Raw genomic sequence first — 21742 nt, 5'->3', positions numbered from 1 at the left:
ACTAATAATACCATATATCATTAAAATAAATATTTCTAGATATATCAAATTTAAATAAAATATCAATTACTTCTATAAATCCCTAATGAAATTTTTAAAAATTATAGATGAGATTTTTAGCTAGCATACCGTTTCCTTTGAAATGTATTATCATTTGACGAAGAATCGCTACTTTCAGTTGTAGAACGCCTAGATGATATGACTATCAAGAAACCATCTATGTGACCAAATTCATAGTTTTTTGTAAGGCACATCCATTTCGGTGAGTTAACCCAAAATACTGCATAGACCATTGTTGGTGAAACAAAGCTTTGACGATCTGATTTCTTGTATATCATACTTTGTATTTCTTGATGAATCTTTGCAGATTTTGTAAAGTCAACAAGTTCAGATTCAATACCTCTCTCAGGAAAAAGCATAAATATATCAGATAATAATTTGGCTTTCTTGAATCTAGGGAGATCATATACAGGGCCACATAGATACTTCTCAGCACTTAATGTTTCGGAAAATGTAATATTTACAGTTGAAGTTCTAACTTCTACATTAGATGATTTTGGATCTCTGTTCAAGTTTACATGACAAATTGCACCACTAGTATTTATAACTAATATATGATTTGGTCTAGTTTTAGATTTGCTTGAAGTAGTTGAATTATTATTGTTAAATATATTTCCATTAATAGTCCAAGTAATTGAAAATATTGGACCATGTTTTAAAGGAGAGTAAATTTTTTTGGGGATATGAGCAACAAAGTTATGATCTATATTACTTTCCAAAGAATTATCCGTGTTTTGATATAAGGGTAAAATTTTATTCATTGTTATGCTATATATATAGTAAAACCCATCAGACGTCATAGCAGCTAAAGTATCTTTCTCATATGGACTAAAGCAGACTGAGACAATTGGAGCCTTGCATTCTTTAAAACCAATAGATCTGTAAGTAGTTGTATAAGGTCTTGGTAAAGTACAAACAACTTTCATAGAATCTAATGCTACAATAAATGCATCACCCCAAGAGGTTGTAATCCCCAGCCATTGGTTATCTGCTGAAGCAATCATCTTAGTAATAGATCCAAGGGGTATTAGATGAGAAATTTTAGAGTTTTCAGCATAGCATTTTCTGGGATTGAGTAAAACTGATGATAATATTATATCTCGTTCAACATCTACAATTAGAACTTGGAGGTTTGTTGATAATCTACTTTCACTATTGTAGCCACCAATTACAAGAATTGTATTGCTTATAAATATCATACTAGTAGCTTCAATTCCTCTTGTTGATTCTAGTGGAATATCAGCAACTTGAAGATTTTCTAGGTCAAGGTAAACTCCTTTAATTCCATCGCTCAAGATAGATCCAACAATGTAGTTACCTTTATGGCTTAAGGCACTACAAATTATATGAGGATTTTGAACTGTTGCAAATTTCAACTGTAATAGTTTTACTGGCTGAATTGGCACAAAGGAAATATCACTATATGATTCACCTGCAAATGAATAGGTGAGGGAATTTAAGGATTTGTATGCAGATTGTAATGGAGTATGTAGAATGCTTGACTCAATACTATTAGGGTTTGCTGACTTATGTTCTAAAATAAACCAAATATCCAAAAAATCCTCATTTTGATGTAAAATAAGACGTTCATTTAGACTTATTTGGGTCACTGGTTTTTCAACTGCTACACCAATAGGTAGTGTTTTGAAGTGGTGATTAAGCTTAGAATTACGAGATCTTATACATGTCTGGTTGTTATTCCTACTTCGGTTTATTGCAATCCACAAGACAAGACTGCCATCCCAAGAGCCTGTTATTGCAATGGGGCCATTAGGCTGTGGATCTGAAACAGTTGATATAGCACCAATATGGCTAGAGTGAGGATAGCAGAAGTCAGTGGGTAACCAACGTGTAGTGCCAATTTCCATATTTTTATTACCATTAGTACTATTAATATACGAAACTACTCTTCCATCCATACCTGTAGAAACTATACACATATTCTTATTTGGCAATTCCCATTGATATAATATAGATAATGTTAGTACATCAGCTTGATGCTGTTGGAAAACATTCAAAGCTGTATATGTATCTAAATCCCATACCATAACAACTCCATTAGAATCTCCACTAAACAAAACACCTTCAGACTCAATATATAATAAACACCACACAGATACTTCACTATTCATATTTCTGTCTGTAATCTTTTTACCTGCTTGTACTGTCATCCTCTCAACACATATCTTCGATTTCAAATTGTATTGTAAAATACATCCATCACTTGATCCAGCAAAAATATAATCCTCAGTCATAAATGTAAGAGAAAGAATGCTACTAGAATGTCTAGGTAAGCCATAAGAATATGTAACCATGTTATTTAATAGGCTAAATATGCGTATGGAACCATCAGTACATGCTACTGCTAGCTGTGTTTCATTTGGTGATAAGGCACCCTGAAATATAGCTCCTCCAAATGATAGTAAACTATCTAGAACTCTACCTGTACAGATATCCCATTCGGTTATATTTCCATCTAAACCTGTGCCAATAAGACGGTAATTTTCCAGATAATGTGCTCCATCTATTAAGACATTATCGACCCCAATATCCCCATATGTAATACGGTTTGGAGTTTTATTTGGAGATGTACAAGCTGTAGTTTCACTAAAAACACTTTGTACATCAGTATCTGAATCCAATTGAGTCATATTATCGTCATTTAGATCCTTACTTTCAAATTTTCGAATGAGAAATAGGCTACGTAATACACAATTTCTACTACCAGGTATTGATAGCCAGGGGTGAAATGTCAGAGTATCACATACAGTTATATTACCTCCATTGCGTGATATTGCGCAGAAATATCCATCAGGGCTTAAAGTTAGACATTCTACTTTTCCCCTCTTCTGTTCTGAGAAAAGCTGGCATTTCAAAATATTTAGTGACTCCTGTAGTTCTACCATAGGATCTTCCACTATAGCCATATCTCGTAGTATATTAAAATACAACCTGTTATACTGATTTCAAAATTGAAGTAGTCTTAGATAGCTATTTTAGCAAGTCTCCATTAGCTACTCTAGTCAATAGTTGATGTTTAAACCCCTTTATTAGCGCCTACCTGGGGAACTCTTTTCAAGACCTCCAAATCTCCTGTGAAAAGACAAAGCGCTAAGTGTAGCTGTCGCAACATGCCTAAGTGCGTATATTAAGCAAATACCAGCTATTGTACTTTTAGAAAATACACCTATTAATAAGAATTTTAGAAAGAATAAAATTAAACAAAGAACTAATATATGAATAAGGGAGACCCCGAAGTCACTTAAATAATTTAGAGCCTTCACACTTTTCTTTGAGCTAAAATAAAGAGCTACTTTAAAAGAGATTCAACATTTTCCTTTGCAATTTTAAGTGATGCAATTGTTGCAACTAATTGATTAATTTTCTCTTCATTTAATAACTTTACAGGTTCTGGAACTTTATCATAAGCTAGTAACTTCTTTTTTATTTCATAAGATTCAAGAGATTTTTGATTTACAGCTAGTTGTTTATCAATTTTCTGTAAAGCTTGAGATAGATCAACTTTCTGCGGAACAGTAAGATATATATCTATCTTATCATCAACAATATCCAAGAGACATTGAGATTTTAATTCGTTAACTTTCTTTATATCAGGGTTAATTACAGTCACTGTTGAACCAATATTTGCAAGTTTAGTTATAAATGACTCAGCAACTGTTTCTAATAGCTGAATAGTGTCAGAATCCTGTCCTTTATATATAATATAAACTGTTATAGATAGCTTCTCTTTATTAGGGATTTCCATAATAGATGTTAATGATCGTATTTGAGATACTATACGCATCATTATCTTGTATTCTAGATCTTTCTTATAGTTAAGTTGTGGATGTTTCAAAGTAGTTGGGAATTTAGCAATAGAAATTGATAAGAATCTGTCCGGACTACTAACAAGTTGATAAAGTCTTTGGTAAAGTTCTTCAGTGACAAATGGTATCATTGGATGTAAAAGTCGCAAACCAAGATCAATGCAAGTACAAAGAACTTGAGCCGCAACAAAGGCAGATTTAGAATTATTCAGTTCCTTAAATCTTAACTTCGTTAGTTCAAGATATATATCACACAATTCATATAGCCAGAAATTGTAAGTAGCTGCGACAGCTTCAGCAAATAAATACTCTTTAAAGGAAGCTGATACTTTTGTAATGCATTCATTCAATCTATGTATGATAAAGAAATCTTCCCACATTAAATACGAATAGTAATTTTCTAATATATTGTTCAAAGACAAGGCTTGAAATTTGGTGGATTCAGAGTAAACTTCCTTCAATTTTTCAATATTTCCAAAAGCAAATTTACAAGCATTCCACAATTTATTACAAAAGTGTCTATAAGCTACAACACGTTTAATATCAAGATTAATATTTCTTCCCTGCTTTGTGTAAGCAAGCAAACCATATCTGAGTGCATCTGCTCCACATTCAGGTATTCCAGTTGGGAAGTCTTTGGAATTACTTTCCATTGACCTTTTTATTTCTGAATCAGGTAAATTACCTTTTTTTACTTTATCATTTAAATCTTCTAAAGAAATACCCTCAATAACTTCTAGAGGGTCTATTACATTTCCTAGTGACTTAGACATTTTACGTCCTTGGGCATCTCGAACCATTGCGTGTAGGTAGACGGTTTTGAATGGAAGTTTCCCAGTACAAGCATAACTTAACATAACCATTCTTGCAACCCAAAAAAAGAGAATATCTGATCCCGTCTCTAAAAGAGTTGTAGGAAAAAAAGTAGATAGATCATCTTTTCCGGTCCTTGGGTTTAATTGATAGGGCCATCCAAGTGGTGAAAAAGGTATAAGTCCTGAAGAGAACCAAGTGTCTAGGACATCGGTATCTCTTTCAACTGTAAATTCTCCTAACTTAAGCTGGAATTTATTTATAACCTCCTTTATAGCCTCTTCTTCACTGTCTGCTGCAACCCAAATATCTTGAGGTTTCTTCACCGCATTTATATTTTCCATACAAACCTTATAGGCTGGTATACGATGTCCCCACCAAAGTTGCCTCGAGATACACCAGTCCTGAATATTTTCAAGCCAATGAAACCATGTCTGTTCATGAAATTTAGGTTCAATAACCAATTCTTTATTCCGAACAGCTTGGCAGGCCATTTCAGCAAAGGGTTTACAATTCATCCACCATTGTGGAATCATAATCAGTTCAACTATATCATCTGAACGTGAGCAAATTGGTAGCTGCATACTTTTTGTATTTGGAGTCTTGTCAACTAACAAATTCAATCTGCTAAGCTCTTTTTCACATAATTCTCTACAAGAAAATCGATGAATTCCTGAAAATGATGCACATTTATTAGACATCTTCCCATCCAAAGTAAAAATTGAAATAAATTCTAACTGCTCCATTGATGGATCAGCTTTATATTTGTTATTATAACGTGTTGCTACATCAAAATCATTTTTATCATGAGCTGGAGTTATCTTTACACATCCTGTTCCAAATTCTGGATCTACATATTCATCTGTAATAATCCTAATCTTCCTTTCTGGTAAAAAGGGATGTAAGCATATATTTCCAACAAGATCCTTGTATCTCTCATCATTTGGATGGACCGCAACTGCTACATCTCCAAGCATAGTTTCAAGTCGTGTAGTAGCAACAGTTATTTTGGGTATTTTTGAGAGGTTTTCAGGTTCAAAATGCCAAGAGTATTGTTTCCCTTCTTGCTGGAGTGGATAGGAAAAATACCACAAAATCCCTACTTCAACAGTTTTGTCATAGCCAGGAATACGAAGTCTCGTTGGTTTTTGAATCTCTACCACTTCTACTTCAATATCAGATAGAGCTGTATGTAAGTAAGAGCACCAAGAAACTAATCTTGTACCACGGTATATATAGCCCTGATTAAATAAATTGATAAAAGCTTGTGATACTGCCTTTGACATATATTCATCCATTGTAAACATCTCACGTGTCCAATCAAAAGAACATCCCAATCTACGTAACTGAGTGCAAATATTAGTCCCATATTTCTCCTTCCAATCCCAAACTCTAGTCAGAAATTCATCTCGGCCATAGTCATGGCGAGATTTGTTTTCACTTTTAAACAAAATCCTCTCAACAACAGTCTGTGTTGCAATACCAGCATGATCTGTTCCTGGGATCCACAAAACCTCCTTACCACACATTCTATGATATCTACAAAGGCTATCTTGAATAGCTGAAGTTAATGTATGACCTATATGTAGACATCCTGTGACATTAGGAGGAGGTAGTGCCATTACGAATTTCTCCTCTTGACTTAATGTCTTAGCACGTTCGAAATTTGGAGAGAAGAAGCCACAACTGCACCATATATTGTCCCAATCAGATTCAACATCCTTTGGGCAATATGATTGGGGCATTGGACTTTCAAGGCTTTTCTTGAAAAACGCCTGAGCTCCACTTAATTGATATTCCTCTGTTTTCATAAGCGCTACTTTATTAGCAAATTTATGTTAAGCACTCTATAGCTGTCTAAATAAGAATTTAAATGCACCTTCAGTTGTTTTATATTTCAAATAACTTGTAGTTAGACTACCTCCCCTTATTTAGTTTGAAATTGAGACGAGAAGACACCCAGATGGTAACCGCACCCAACCCAAATATTGTTGCTGTTTTGTTGCTCTTACATATTCTCTTTGCTAAATTCACTTTTTTTAATTAGTATTCAGCTTAAATATTGTAGTAATAGCATGAACTATTGATATTTGTGGTTCAGCGATTTAGAGGGAAATAGGATTAATACAAACAAGGTAATTGTCAAACTATAAACGAATTTAGGTTAAATAGCAAATTACTAATTGTCACTTAAGAAGACTTTTGCACAAGCATAAATAAAGTACTCCATCTATTCACTAATAAAGATCCTATATGTACTATTAGTAATGTAAAGTACTCCACAAAGTTTGTCAGATTTCACATATACTAGTAAATCATATTTATATCTTCCGAATTTCTAGGTTTACTTAGTTTTTCCCAATTTTTTGTTAATAGATCATGTAACCAAGCATAGTGATTCCTCATATCAGCTACAGAGCAACGTAGGGAGACCCAATATCTTTCGTCAAGTTCTCGTATTGCTTGTTTGAAATCTTCTACACCTGGGTACTTAATAACCTTCGATGACAGACGAGCTCGCTCTGAATAATATTTACATATACTTTCATACAAAGAAAATGTAGCATCCTCAACTCGCCCTAATTCTTGTATAGTTTCTTCTTGAACTCCAACACCAAAATTGTTGCCATTTTGGATTTGTGGAATATTTAATTGTACCCACAATTTAATAGATCCAATCATCTCAATAAGTTCACTAACTTCGCTTTTTACAGAAGTCACAAGCTCTTTTATTTGATTATTTGATGAAATACTAATAGGTGTATCCTCTATCATCACTTCTCTTAGTTCATCTGTATTTAATATACTTCCCGGTTTATTTGATATATTCACTTTATTATTTAGTTCCACAATCTTCCCAGGAATTCTATCTCTTAAATGAATTATGACTTGTTCAGTTAGTTTCTTCCGAAATTCAATGCAACCATTTTTAATATTCTCATCTGTGATCTCAATCTTTGTATAGGCAATAGATGCACATTCACTCCAGGAATCTCCCTCACGTACTCGTTTTGTCATAGTATAACTAAAGATATTTACCAGCTTAATGAGGACAAGTCAGTTAACGTTCCTTTAGACTAAACCAAGTAATTCAAGCCCTGACTGACTCTTTGTTTAAAGCGGGAGATAGCTTATTTCAATATCTTAGCCTATCCTTCAGGTTTTTACAGCGCACTACCGGGGAGCCTATAAAAGGTAAGTCAGTATTTGACACGATACATTTTACATGTATAGTATATAATACATTACTATAGCAGATCAAGCTATGTTTTCTATTAACTAGCTTATATATGTCCTATATAAGTGATTATATACTAATATTGTCATTTATAAGTGACCTCTTATTCATATCTAAATCCTATAATTTATCTTCATTTGTCCTCTTGATTTTCTTCTACAAATTTGTCTTCCATTTCTTCTTCAGTCTCTTCTTCATATTCGTAGTCCATATCTGCTGCTTCTATTTGCAGTTCAATAAGATCTATTTCCCGTTTAATGTCTGGAGGTAGTGCCACTTCTTCTAAAAACCTTATACAGTATTGTAAAAGATCGTTAATTTGAATATTAGTACTTGATTCAACTGGAATATTGACAGTATTTCGATTGTATTTCATATCTACAGACTCCAAGATATAATTTTCATAGTTACTTTGTTGGGTCTTATCTCTAAATTCTTGTAGGAATTCATCATTTTCAGTAGCCAATTCTTTTGAAAACACATTCATTGCTGAGACATCATCTTTATCTTCAATAACTCCTAGAGCTTCTTCAAATGCTTTGCGATTAGGGTCGCAATTATTACTAGTTAACATACTTTCATTCGTCGTAGAACTCTCATGTAGGATTCTTGTAGCATATATATCGTCGTTTGAATTAAGCATATTTTGTGACCTAGTGCCAAGCATATTCTGTATATCCCCCTTAGTTATGAACTCTGTTGTAAATTGTCCTTGATCAACTACAACATCATCTAATAATCTCTTTTGTAGCTGTTTTCTAAATATATTTTCTTCTATTGTCCATTCAGATAGCAGCCGATAAATGTGTACATCGCGAGTTTGCCCAATTCTATGGCAGCGATCCATTGCTTGTCTATCCATTGCAGGATTCCAGTCTGAGTCATAGAATATAACTGTATCAGCACCAGTTAAATTCAGACCAACTCCCCCAGAGCGTGTGGAAGATATAAAAAGAAATAGTCTTCTATCCTTATTAAATCTATCTACGAGTTTTTGTCGTGCATCTACTTTAGTTCCACCATCTAAACGAAGATATGTATAGCCATGAAAATTAATGAATGCCTCTAGTATGTCTAACATTTTGCTCATTTGAGTGAAAATAATGCACCTATGATCTCCCTTCTTTAAATTATGAAGTAGAGTAGAAAGGATCTGAAATTTGCCACAGTCATCTTCAATAGTACGTCTCAAAGGGACCAGGCATTTTTGTATATAAGACGCTTTGTGCAAAACATCAACACTTCTTCTAATCTTACAAAGAATTTCTGGATTAATATAATTTTGCAGTGCCCACTCTCTTTTTATTATTGATCCTTTACCTTGTAAAGAGATATCAACACCTAGTGGAAGTATAGTATGTGATAGTTTAGTTGTAAATAGTGCCAACTTCCTATACATTCTATCTATTATGATAGAGATATTTGGTACTAAACCTTCTAAAACTGTTGACTTGGTATATATATTAGCTGAAATTTTTTCTTGATTGTAGTGACACCAAAGTGGAGGCGGAATCTTTGTTGATTTATTGCTAAGTTTGCACCCGTGCTGAGGAGACGCATTAGGAAACGATGAAGCCCAAATCTGATTTTTTTCAAGTTCACATTGTTTAGCATTGTGCAATTCATTCCATATAAGTGAACGGCAATCCGTTCCATATATAACTCTTAGATTTGATTGTTGAATCGTTAGAAGTTGCTGACTACTATTATGCATCTTCATATTTAACTTATAGGATTTCTGAATAATTTTATTAGTAAGATATGGAAAATCACACGAAGGTGCCCATAATTGGAAATTCTCTAGATTTACAAGATTATTCAATCTTTGGTATTCGATTGAAGATAGGGTAGGGTTATTAGTATTGTCAGAATGTAACTGACTACTTGGAGATAATTTACATGTAGAGAACATCTTGCTTTGAGATATGGCTCCAACTGCAAAAACCTCCGCATAGTTCTTATTAGCAATTTTGTCAAGTTGCATTGATATAAATTTATTAACTTCAGGAAGCAGAGCTAAGCCACAGAAATTAGATGAAGTTTCTTGTATATAAAATTTTGTGTTAGTAAGTAAATTTTCGTTTTTATCTTGATGTAATTTCCAGTAGTTAAATGATAATTCACTTTGGGTCTGAATCTGCCTTTTGCTCGATCGGAGTTCATAATGCAAAAGGAATAATTCTGGTAAAGATAAAATTATTGGGTCACATAGGTTTTCCAGTAGAGAATCTTCATATTTATAATTAATTTGATTCTGGGAAATTTTGGAGTGATAAATGTAATTTCTAGAGGATACTTTTGGACCAGCGAATGGGACAGAGGAAGTGCTAGTTACATCAAAGGTGCACCTATATAAGCTTGAATTGCAAGTAAACTTAACTCGAAGATTGTCATCTCCTATAGGAGTGAGTATTAATCTAGGTTCAAATAAGTCTGGATGGTTACATACTTTTCTCAGCTGCATCAACACATTCATCAATCCAATGTAATCTCCAGAGTTTAAAGTTTGTTTAGTAGATTTTAACTCTAAAAACTCATCATATAACTCCTTTTGTCTTTTACTAAGTGGACATCGTATTACATGTTCCACTTTAGAAGGCATTTCTTTCTCAACATCTCGCTTTAGTCGACGTAGTAGGAAGGGGCGTAAAACTGTATGTAATCGTTTAAGTAAGGTCCTCTCATTTTCAATTTGCTGTTGTTCAATTGCAGAGGTTAAGGGATCAGCAAACCAAGTTTTAAAGTCGTAGTGAGAGCTAAATATTTTTGGCATTAAAAAGTGCAGAAGAGACCATAGTTCAAGGAGGTTATTTTGAAGTGGGGTTCCCGTTAACAGAAGACGCCTTTGGGTATTAAAAGAAAGTAAGGTTTGCCACTTTTGAGAACGAAAGTTCTTAATATTTTGGGCTTCATCTAAAATTAAGTATTGCCACCTTTTTCTCCTAAATATGTGGGCATCTTGCAAAATTAAGGTATATGATGCTATACATACATTAAATGCATTTGAATCATTCCATCCACTTCGTTTCTTTTGACGTTCTTTAGGATTTCCAAAGTATGTCAGAACTTTAAATCCTGGGAGCCAGCGTTTAAACTCCATTTCCCAATTTAACATAACACTTGTAGGAACTACAATAAGATGTTGTCCCCATATACCTTTTGAACATGCTAAATATGCCAAGAGGGCAATTGTTTGAATTGTCTTCCCTAATCCCATCTCATCGGCTAATATACCATTCAATCCTCTATTAAATAAGGCTGCTAACCAGTTCAAGCCTATACACTGATATTCACGCATCTTTAATCTTAAAAGATGAGGTATTTCAACACATATAGGGACTACTTCTGTATTTACCTCAATGGGTCGCTTAAGAAGTTCTTGTTTATAAGGATTTTCAGTGCACTTATGCTTTCTGGATAATTTCTCGGGTATATTCGAAATTTCCTTTGTGCCTTTTATATTAATCAAGAGATCTTCCATTGGCATGTTGGCCTCATTTTCTAAAGCTGCGCATTCATCTGACCAGTTGCTTGCATCATCTTTATCTGCTTCACTCATTTCTTTTTCAGCCTCTAATTCTTCTATATCCTCTTCATTTGAATCGAAGTTTATAGAAGATTCTTCATTTTCTGAGTTTGAGAGCACTTTATTATTATCAGTAGGTGTGAGATAGTCCATTGTCTCACTATATATTTGATCCTCACTTTCGACTGGAGTATCTTCAATAGCTGAATTTTCTTTTTTGCTACTACTTCTTGATTCATTTATCATCTTTTCACTTCCATAGTATTTTGCATATAGCTCTTCTATTGATAAGTTTGCATCTATGTCCAAATCTTTCAGTTCTGCATCTCTGTCCTTTTCTTCGTCTGTAGAAGACATTTCTATATCAAGTTTCAAGTCAGATTTTTCTATTTCATTCCAATCGTCCATATTTGCATCTTCATCATCGCTTACTGTATCTATAACACTTTGCAGATAATCAGTTTCAGTATGTATATTTTCAGATATTATATTTGATACTTCAGGGTTGAGTTTTCTTTTGGGTTCCTCTTTCACAAAAGTTGTTTGGATTCCTCTATAGTAGCGTTCCGTTTCTTCTACAAGTCGATCCAATTTTTCAAACTGTTTCTCTCTTAATTTAGTATTTAATTTGCCAATTTTTCTATGGCGTACTATCTTAGCTATGCTATTCCAAAACTTACTCATACTATAGGATACATTTTTAGCGATTAATCTGAGTCTCTTGTCTTCTTCTTCACGACGCTTCTTGATTCTGTTATCTTTGGTTGTTAAATACTTAGCAGCCGCATAAATTACAGCTTTAAATGACTTGATTTTCCATCTGTGTTCACTTACAAAGCAATCGTACATCCACTTTGCTTCTTTTAACAAAAAGTCTCTATGATCTTCTGTATCACGTGGAGGCTCATCATGTGTATTGGGTAATACTTTAGTTCTCGTGGTTTTTGCACGAGGCTTCATTGAGGAATTTCTATCAGTAGTTACCAGATATATCTCCTCTCAGAACTAATGCTCAGAACCTCGACGCTTCAACAAGCTGTCAAAATATAGGCGGTAACCTCCTTGTAGTTAATGTGTGGATAGTTCTCTTGTCAAAGCTACAATAGTTAAGAAATAGTCAAAAAATTGCAAACTCATTGATTTAGAAATATACAACCATAAATTGTTTATAAACATACACTAGATATAAAAGGATCCTTAGTATTACTTATCAAAAGATTGCTGTAGAAATCCATTAGTACCTTGTATTCTCCGCAATGAGCGACTATATAAGTTAAGTGGGTATAGCAGTGATGGTGATCCTAATTGTTTATCATCTTTTACTTTGTTTGTATCTGCTAAAAGTCGTGTAGGTGGTGGAGGAGGTGGTGGTAGCACCATAGGGAAAGATGGCAATGATATCTTTGCGTGTGGTAAACTTCGAAATGAGCACAGCCCTGGAAATGCACTACCAGTTGAGATATCATCTGGAGTTGATGGAGCAGTAGTCTTATCATCAATAGGTGATGCAATCTTCTTTTTTAGGTTCTCTATATTGCCAGTACAATTAGTACTATTACTTACACTAGTTGGGATCATTACTGAATTTGGCAACAAATTTTGTATCTTTTGAGATACATTTGCGGGACTAATGATGTCAGTATTGAATAGTGTTTGATCTTCCTTCTTTTCGTTGGGAGAGTGTAGCTCACTTGAACTTGTATTAGTTGTTACGACTTGAATAGGTAATTGCTGTCTCTTTTCTGAGGGATAACTATCTAATGACAAGAAAGATAAAGCGATGCAATCAATTTTGTTGCTTATCTTAGAAATCTTTGAAATCTTTGAGTTACTATTAAATGAAGCAAGAAATGGATGTTCTAATAATTGATTGCAATTTGGTCGCTTTTGTGGGTCCATGGTTAATATAATATTCAGAAAGTCAAATGCTATTTCATCTATTTTGTTGCCATATCGTTCCCTTAACGAAAGTATTTGATAGGGTGGGATCACATAATTAGCATGTTTATTTGTATTATACTTCCCATAGTTGTATTTTGCATCTGATCCTATCATAAATCCTTTCGTTATATGTTTTTTAAAGGCTGTATGTAGTTTTTTATTACTTTCCAACAAAGTCTGATGCTTCTCATCTAAACGTCCTATACAATTTCTAATGAGATAGAGCTGATCAATGTCACTGTTCCCTGCAAATAGAGGTTCCCCATCAATTAATTCTGCCATAATACAGCCAACAGCCCAAATATCGATTCCTGTACTGTAATCAGAACTCCGAATTAGTAACTCTGGTGCTCTGTACCAACGCGTTGAAACGTAGCTTGTTAAGGGGCGATTACCATATTTGCTTTTCTCTCCAATATCTCCACAAAACTGTTTGGCATCTTTTAAGTTATTACTGTTTTGCTGAATAAAACGCGCAAAACCGAAGTCGCAGAGTTTTACATCAATATCATCAACATCTTGCCCAGATATAAGAATATTTTCTGGTTTAATATCTCTATGAATTATACCCATAGAATGGCAGGTACCTAGTGCTTGAATAATCTGATATATACATGACTGGATAATTTTCATTTGAATACCATTTGATGATTTTTCCAAAAACTGAAGTAAACTTTGGGGATAGTATTCCAAAGCTATATAATAACGATTTTCATGCAAGAAAAAATCCCGCAGTTGGACAATATGTTTCTGTCCACATAATCTACGCAGAGTGGCTATTTCACAAAGAATCCTATTGTGAGCAAACTTGGAAATGTTATTATTAGCTTTATTTTCATAATCAGAAGAGTTTTCATGATTCTGAGATAAGATAATAGATTTGAACTCTTTCAAAGCAACAATATCACCAGTCAATCGATCTTTACATCTATAAACAACTCCAAATGCACCCTCTCCAATTTCATCTAATATCTGATAACGGTGTAAGCCGTGAAATGAGTTACTTGTTACTCTTGAAGGTTCCATCGAAATAGAATATTAAGATATTTAAGTATTTAGAGACTTAATATCCACATTAATTTGTAGCTATATACAGCCTTATTAATTATATACGCATATATCAAAAGAAATATTTTAAACTACAAAGTTGTTAACTTTTACATTACAACATTTCTCATGTATTTGCCAGCCACATTTGCATGTGGCGCCATCTCCCGTTAATCCTCATTTTATCCCAATGTCACATGGAGGGGCAGTGTAGCGTCGCCCGTCTCAATAGGATGAAGTTATTAAGTCATTATAGAGGATGATAGTTGAAAGTAAATTAATGAAGATATGACACAGCTGAATAAAGGTGAGTCAGCTCTTACACGTACACTGCATACCTTCGTAGATGTACTATAGAACTCCAACTTAACAACAACTCTTAGTTGCTTAAAGCTTCCCACAAGAAAAAAGTATGAGTCAGGTATTGGGGATTCTGATACAAGAGTATTATCATTATTTCCCAAAAAAACTTGCAAGGCATTGCCAAGTTTGCATGCATCAATTATACTAGACAAATTTCCTTGAAGATCTTCATCAATTTGGATTTCGTTTGTTACTTCTGAATATAAAAATTGCTCGGAGTGCCATAATTCGAATACAAAGTTATCTGTATGTTTCTCAATTGGACTCATAAATTTGCTGATTACTATAGGTAAAAATAGCACTAATTTCTGAGGGGTATTGTCTGGCAGAAGGAAATTGACTAACAGCTTTGGAGCTCCCTCATATAGTTCAAGGCACTTTATATTATACTCTTGATAAATCTGTTGATTTGGCAATAAGTAATCATGTACCAAGCCATTATAGGTGAGACAAATATCTAGTGAAGTACTATCTATAGAATTTGTATTAATTATAGCTTCAAAATTTTCTAAACGAAAGCTAAACTTATTTCCAAAATATATACAAATGTGACCAGTATTATCAGTATAAGTACTTGAGATTCCAATCTGAAGTATTTTGTCTTCATAGCAGATCCATTCATTATTGAGAATCAAGTTTCTCATATTCTCCAGGGTATTTCTATTTCCGTTAGAGCAGAAGAGACTTTTGTTAACTTCGATAGCTTTCTTTGAAATTATACTACTACGACTTATATTATTAACATGAGTATTATCTTTGACTTTCACCTTCTTTAATGTAAATTCATCTTGTGTATCAAGATTTGGGAAATTCTCTGATTTGTACATTTCATAGAAATTTATTCGAGACTGTAAGGCATCATTCTTTTGCATTAAAATTAAGTATGATTCTTTCAGATGATTGTATTTCGTTTTTAGGGATTCTAATTGGTCCGATAAGTTCGTTGCCCTAGTAGTCTCACGCATCCACATTGAACGAGTATATTGAAGTTGTAAATTTAGTTCATTAGATGATATCAAAATATATTCGTCATTCTTATTATGGAAATCAGTATATGGAGTAGATATAATATTCTGGGCTATATCTTTTAGTTTTTGTTTGAAGTCAACTTGAGAAGTTTGCAATATATTATTTCCATTTAAGTTGTGTAAATGATTATCATCAGATTTGTCATTATTCACAGTATCTGGTTGGGGTGAAGAGGTATCTTTGATTAAAATTCCTTGTTTGTTAGAATATTCAGAATCTATGGAATCAGAAGCAATAGCAGAGAGATCCTCAGATTTTATAGTAGCTTCTAGGGAAATATTATTCAGGTAATTAAAATCTGATAAAGTAATTGAGTTTGCCGAGATGTGTTGATTTGCTTCTTTATAAGTTTGGTTATCCCATATGCACTTTGAATGCTCACTTCCAAAAGTAACTGAAATATCATCACCATTGCTTTCCTCACATAAAGCTTTAATCGGATAGGATTCAATCTCTGGAGGTTTAGATTCAAAAATTTCAGCTTCTTTAGACTTAGTTGAAGTTATTCCTGGTTCTGAAGCTTTAGTTTTATTATATCCAACATTAATATTACTTGGTGAATCTAATGCCCCCATTACTTTTAATTCTGATTTCCTATTCTGTTCCATATTCATTAACAGGTCACTAATAGGATCATTAAAATTTTTGTATTTGTTGATCCACCTATCAAGGCATGCTAGGGCATAACTGCAGAGCATCATAATAGAATCTTCTCTATCATTTTTGTTGAAATTAGAGCTTACATTGTCTAAATTAGAAAGTTCAACTATGTAGCTTAAAAGCTTATTGCGACTGCATAATTTAAGGTACATTAACTTAGAACATATCAAGGAATCCACAAAAGATAATAAAAGATAGCGTCTTTCCGCAGATATTTGGTTACACTTCATATCCATCTTTACATTATCCATAAGGATTCTAGCTTTAGATTCAGATAGCTTCAAAGCATTAGCTATAAGTAATTTAGATTTAATATTGTAATCTACTTTTGTTCTAGTGATAGCTAGTAATTTTCTATGAATTCTTCTACTCCTTATATTTCCCAAAGAGCAAAATCTAACCAGGAGACACATATTTCATCGATAGAGTTTATATTGTTGACTTCCATCAAATTAGGCGACAAAGTCAGTATATTGCAGACATTTATAAGTAATAAGAATAGAATCGGATCCCCGCTAATACTAAGTACAATGATAACAAAAATTTACATGAATAGAATATACACAATTTGAAGCTACTATTTAGAAAAATACAAAAACCTACAGTATTAAAAAAAAAGTTAGTGGGTTAAAAATCACGAATCGATAAGCTACTTAAGTATTTAAATAATTCAATTGAAAGTTACAATCAAAAGAAAAGTATTGGTAATTACAGTCTATTCTGAGCATGTCTCTGCATATTTCATCTATATTTAGTTACTATAACACAAATTCGGATTTACTACTATGTATATATAATGGGATATTAGTATATCCTTTGTCTTTACTATCATTTGATCCAAACTTCAAATGAGCAGGAATTGTTTGATTTAGACTTGTATATTGAGAGTTGTAATATCTATCAGGACTTGTGATATTTGGATAATTTTTGGGAATTTTATATATCTGTGAGTGGGGAGTGCAGCCAGTAATTGTAGATCTAATAAATCTTCTTGTCGTCCATCTTGCGTTCTTAATTTTTAAGAGATTTCTAGCTGATATGCACTCATCAGCACTTCCCCCTATTCTCAAAACACTCAGTGTATTTAGTGAAATAATTAGATCCAAAGTATAGCTGAAATAGTCAACAAGAGTATAAGGTAGACAATATAAAAATAAGTACAAATAAATCGGATGTAACCAGAAATTTGATGAATATATTTTATTGAAGTATTCGACATTTTTAGCAGCTAGGAAAATTAAAAGCGAAGCCAATAAAATTAAAGATAATAATTTAATTCCTATTAGTAATAAAATATGTATTTGCAGCATGAATACATTTCTTCTTTGTTGAGCTATTATTCCCAATATTCCAATTAAACCAATACAAATACAGAATGGAATTAATATAATTCCTGTAGTTACTTTATCAGTCATATATAAGAGAAATAAACTTTGGATTATCCACATTGTGTTAAGTAATATACCACTCTCACGTAGTGAGAAATGTAAAATTTGACCTACTTCATATTGGTGACCAGCTCTATATACAATCCAAGATGTAATTGGAAATAGTGCAATTAAAAAAAAAACTAAGAACCACATAAGAGAGTATCTTGTTGATATTTGTAATATGGATGAACATTCAATTTGGTTAAAGTAATGTAAATTATTATCAAGTAAAGATAAAATACATTTAGCCTCAGCCAATTTCCACTTTGATAAATCTGCTATAGTACTTATCAAGCTATCTAAAAGTCCGTTTAGGTTGTTTATGTAAGTATACTTATTTGATATAGTTGAAAGTGTATCATTACTTACATGTCGTAACTTTCCTTCTTTAGCTGTAACAATATCTACTAAAGTAATACTTATTACGAAAAAATATAGGGTAACTAATACTAATACACGTGGCCAATCTAATTTAGAGTGTATATATAGATTTGGTAGAATTTTAGGAAGACCCATCTTAAAATATCCGGAATCATTGCTATGCTCCAAGTACATGTATAATATCTGAAGAGAAAGTTGCTATAAACCAGAGATTCTGTCTCCTACTACACAGTCTTCTTGATTAATTTAAACAGTTAAGTATTTTATTAGTAATATACCCGGATATTACTAAGCACAAGTAACTTTAAAGACCCACAATATCTTATTGCAGTTCCGGCGCTCTTATCTTTCGGCATTAGTATATCTCAGGAGCTTGATCCCCAAAAAAAGGTATACTTCAAGAATTCCCTACTTCTAAGGAGATTTTACATAAATACAATGCAGACATAAGCAACATAAAGTCTATCACTAAGTTGCACTACTTTTAAGATGAAGCAGATCTTAGCTTGGAAGTAACACTAAAGATTATCAGTAATTCTAGATATTTTATTATGTCAAGAAGAAAAAGAAAAAACTTAAGATGTATCTGATCTTAATAGACAGTAATATCATCATTATATCATTTGAACAATATATAGAGAATAAAGATCCTACCAGGATCCAAATTTGTAACCACGCGTTAAGTAATACTTAGATGTTCAGGATCTCCAAGGTAAAGAAAAGATCTAGATTTTTGATAATTAAATTATCTACATATGCTTATTAAAATTACTGGGGTGTAAGAATATCTCTTAAATGAAACCCACTAGTTTCTAACACTTTATTAACAAAAATATAATTAACAATAGCTCTCTTATTATCTCGAGATTCTGAGACAGCCATTGATGCAATATAAATTGAAAATAATATTGAACAGCGATTGATCATATCTAGAGCATTCCGAGATATTCGACAATTTGAACCCACCGATAGTTTAACTATTCTACTAATTGTTGAGTTAGGATATAGAAATTTAGCCAACTCCCCAAATTTACTCTCATTCATACTGCAATGAACCAAGATATCCGATATCACTTCACTTTATATTTATATACAGGTAAATGAAGTCCAATTTAAGTTATTGGAATTAAGTCAAAAATTGATTTATGTGGTAGATTCAATAATTTCCCTATAATTTAGTATTTTGTTCGTAATTATTATGATTTTGAGCGCCCAAATAGTTTACCAGTACATTTGAATTTCATAAGAGAATATAATAGTCAATGTAGTAGAATTGATTTTCCCAAATTTATATTATTTTCAAAAATTCCTAGGCGAGGGAAATAGTGATGAATGAATAGATCTCGGTGTATTGTGATATGATGACATTGGAGTGTATGATGTTACTGGCAAATATCCCATTTTACTCTGAGCTTCTACTAAATTATGATGTGGTCTAATGATTTCCACTTCACTTTGATCTACAATGCATTTTACTGGTTTGCAACTGCAACTTGGACACAAAATCTGACCCATATTAAACAATTTATATCGAGGGGGGGGGAGAGGTTCAGTGATAGTTAATATACAGTCATATATCTTGAAAACCAACAATAACTCCAATATTTTCCGATCTAAAAGGAACTCACGAAATTTCACACCTCCTTTTATTGCAATAATTCCATATATGTAGTATTAGTATAGAATTAGTGTTAAGTAATGTGAAGTATTGGTACAATTTCCGCATGTGTGACTTCACACGTGGATCTGAAGTTATCAGTATTTAATTTTTCTTTTTCTTAGGGAAAATAGAAAAAGAGAACAAGTAAATTTAGGAGTTACAGTTAACTTGAAGTGCTCATATTCTGTCAATTTTCATCTAACTTTATGCTCTCATTCGATTGGAATGTCGTGACCTTCTGTCTAATTTTATTCTCCTTAGACACTCTTAAATAGCAAGCGTTACACACTAGGACTTTTCCACGATGGCCGGTACTACTGCCTTCAACTGTGTTCCTCAGATACCTCCATTGAGCTGTTTCAATGCATCTACACAAACTACAACACCAGTCTGATCTGTCTAAGCGAGGTCTTCCTGCACAACTTTTTCTAATGGAAGAGTTAACCTTATTTGTTGTTGTTACCTTTTTATCACATTGTCCTTTCATATCATAAGACAATTTCCTACTCTGCTCAAGGAAATTATAGAAAATCAACTCATCAGAGCATTGTTGATTAGTAGTACTTGAAGTAAATATTGGTGATTGATTTCCTGTTGATTCTATAATAGGTGACTTTATAGGCGTATAGGCCAAGCTTGAAGAAGTACTCATTTCAGCAGGTGTCGCTACATGACAGGGACTTTGAGAATGTGATAGTAGCAGATTATTCATGTATGATTGATGTAACAATGGACAAGTGGTGCTTGCAGGAGCCTGATTTTGTCCATAATACGATGCCATTATACTAGCAGCTCCTAGTCTCATTAAGTTCATTAATATATCGGGTTTATCTAATAAAGAAGATAAAGTTGTTTCAACCCAGTTATTCATATTTGTAGCATTTATCATATTCAAAGGTACTGCTTGTTGGGTCTTTACTTCAGGATTTGTATGTAAGTTAGCAACTCCATTCTGTACTGGAGAATTAACTTCCTCATGTGATTTATTAGTAGGAGAAACTATATTTGAAGTTTCAGAGGTTGTTATTACCTGAGACACAGAAGTAGGGTTATTTCTTTCGTATGGTGTTAATGTGTTCACAGAAAATGTACTATTTCCCCCGTAGGCTGCTAGTATTTGTTCAGTCATACTATTTACTATGCTAGGTTGATTACACAAATTGCCAAGTATAGGTTCACTTGCTACCCTTGAGAAGTAAGGAGGAAATAAATTTGTATATTGTTCCAACAAGCTATTATTATTGTTATCTGTTGTATTCACTGGAATCATACCCTTCATTGTACTATCATGATGTTGTTGATTGAGGATTTGGGCCAATTGCAATGCTATATTATTCACGATTGACATCCAATAACATCAAGATCTTTACATAATTTAACGCGATCTATATTTATATTTATATATCTATTTTTTCTTTACCACTCGCGGTACCACTGAGTACCGGATACTCTCCAGCACGAGCTACTATATTATTACTTTTTGCATATGGACGTAAGCTTTGTCTACGCTATTTAATAGACGAGGAAAGATCAGTGACTGAAGCCGCGTAAGTATTAACAAATAATTAGATATTATTTGTTGTTGGATTGCTAATCATACATTGGAAATAGCTTCCCAGAAATATTATGGGTAAAATACTTCTGCCAGTAATTTATAACTTTCTTGCACCTCTTTTCCAAGTATATACTGCTTTGTCTGTAGTTCCTTTTACTCTTATTAGTTAAATGGCTCTTTAATATTTCATTTTAGGAAGCATAATCCCAATA

General features: G+C 33.0%; 9 protein-coding genes across 9 annotated transcripts; all 9 read right to left on the bottom strand.

Annotated features, from left to right (window-relative positions):
* Positions 1 to 116: 116 nt before the first annotated feature.
* cand_020390 (uncharacterized protein) lies at positions 117 to 2987 on the bottom strand (the record flags this gene model as incomplete). The annotated part of the gene is made up of 1 exon (XM_067212269.1): positions 117 to 2987. One exon carries the CDS (start codon positions 2985 to 2987, stop codon positions 117 to 119), a length of 2871 nt encoding a protein of 956 aa, XP_067069047.1.
* Positions 2988 to 3370: 383 nt separating this feature from the next.
* On the bottom strand, positions 3371 to 6511 carry cand_020380 (valyl-tRNA synthetase; the record flags this gene model as incomplete). Its single annotated transcript, XM_067212268.1, has 1 exon — positions 3371 to 6511. One exon carries the CDS (start codon positions 6509 to 6511, stop codon positions 3371 to 3373), a length of 3141 nt encoding a protein of 1046 aa, XP_067069046.1.
* A 496-nt stretch (positions 6512 to 7007) lies between these two features.
* Positions 7008 to 7718, bottom strand: cand_020370 (proteasome activator PA28 beta subunit family protein; the record flags this gene model as incomplete). The annotated part of the gene is made up of 1 exon (XM_067212267.1): positions 7008 to 7718. One exon carries the CDS (start codon positions 7716 to 7718, stop codon positions 7008 to 7010), a length of 711 nt encoding a protein of 236 aa, XP_067069045.1.
* A 353-nt stretch (positions 7719 to 8071) lies between these two features.
* cand_020360 (helicase SWR1 protein) lies at positions 8072 to 12424 on the bottom strand (the record flags this gene model as incomplete). Its single annotated transcript, XM_067212266.1, has 1 exon — positions 8072 to 12424. The coding sequence occupies one exon, from the start codon at positions 12422 to 12424 to the stop codon at positions 8072 to 8074; it is 4353 nt and encodes a 1450-aa protein (XP_067069044.1).
* A 243-nt stretch (positions 12425 to 12667) lies between these two features.
* On the bottom strand, positions 12668 to 14431 carry cand_020350 (protein kinase domain-containing protein; the record flags this gene model as incomplete). Its single annotated transcript, XM_067212265.1, has 1 exon — positions 12668 to 14431. The coding sequence occupies one exon, from the start codon at positions 14429 to 14431 to the stop codon at positions 12668 to 12670; it is 1764 nt and encodes a 587-aa protein (XP_067069043.1).
* Positions 14432 to 14694: 263 nt separating this feature from the next.
* On the bottom strand, positions 14695 to 16917 carry cand_020340 (uncharacterized protein; the record flags this gene model as incomplete). Its single annotated transcript, XM_067212264.1, has 1 exon — positions 14695 to 16917. The coding sequence occupies one exon, from the start codon at positions 16915 to 16917 to the stop codon at positions 14695 to 14697; it is 2223 nt and encodes a 740-aa protein (XP_067069042.1).
* Positions 16918 to 17262: 345 nt separating this feature from the next.
* On the bottom strand, positions 17263 to 18489 carry cand_020330 (uncharacterized protein; the record flags this gene model as incomplete). The annotated part of the gene is made up of 1 exon (XM_067212263.1): positions 17263 to 18489. The coding sequence occupies one exon, from the start codon at positions 18487 to 18489 to the stop codon at positions 17263 to 17265; it is 1227 nt and encodes a 408-aa protein (XP_067069041.1).
* A 505-nt stretch (positions 18490 to 18994) lies between these two features.
* cand_020320 (uncharacterized protein) lies at positions 18995 to 19359 on the bottom strand (the record flags this gene model as incomplete). Its single annotated transcript, XM_067212262.1, has 2 exons — positions 18995 to 19040; positions 19088 to 19359. 2 exons carry the CDS (start codon positions 19357 to 19359, stop codon positions 18995 to 18997), a joined length of 318 nt encoding a protein of 105 aa, XP_067069040.1.
* Positions 19360 to 20162: 803 nt separating this feature from the next.
* On the bottom strand, positions 20163 to 21323 carry cand_020310 (uncharacterized protein; the record flags this gene model as incomplete). The annotated part of the gene is made up of 1 exon (XM_067212261.1): positions 20163 to 21323. One exon carries the CDS (start codon positions 21321 to 21323, stop codon positions 20163 to 20165), a length of 1161 nt encoding a protein of 386 aa, XP_067069039.1.
* Between the last annotated feature and the right edge of the window lie 419 nt (positions 21324 to 21742).

This window comes from Cryptosporidium andersoni (genome assembly GCF_001865355.1).
Source record: "Cryptosporidium andersoni isolate 30847 chromosome Unknown contig_34, whole genome shotgun sequence".
Lineage (NCBI taxonomy): Eukaryota > Apicomplexa > Conoidasida > Eucoccidiorida > Cryptosporidiidae > Cryptosporidium > Cryptosporidium andersoni.
The sequence above is the reverse complement of the archived record's forward strand: the minus strand, read 5'-3'. Positions and strand labels throughout refer to the sequence as shown.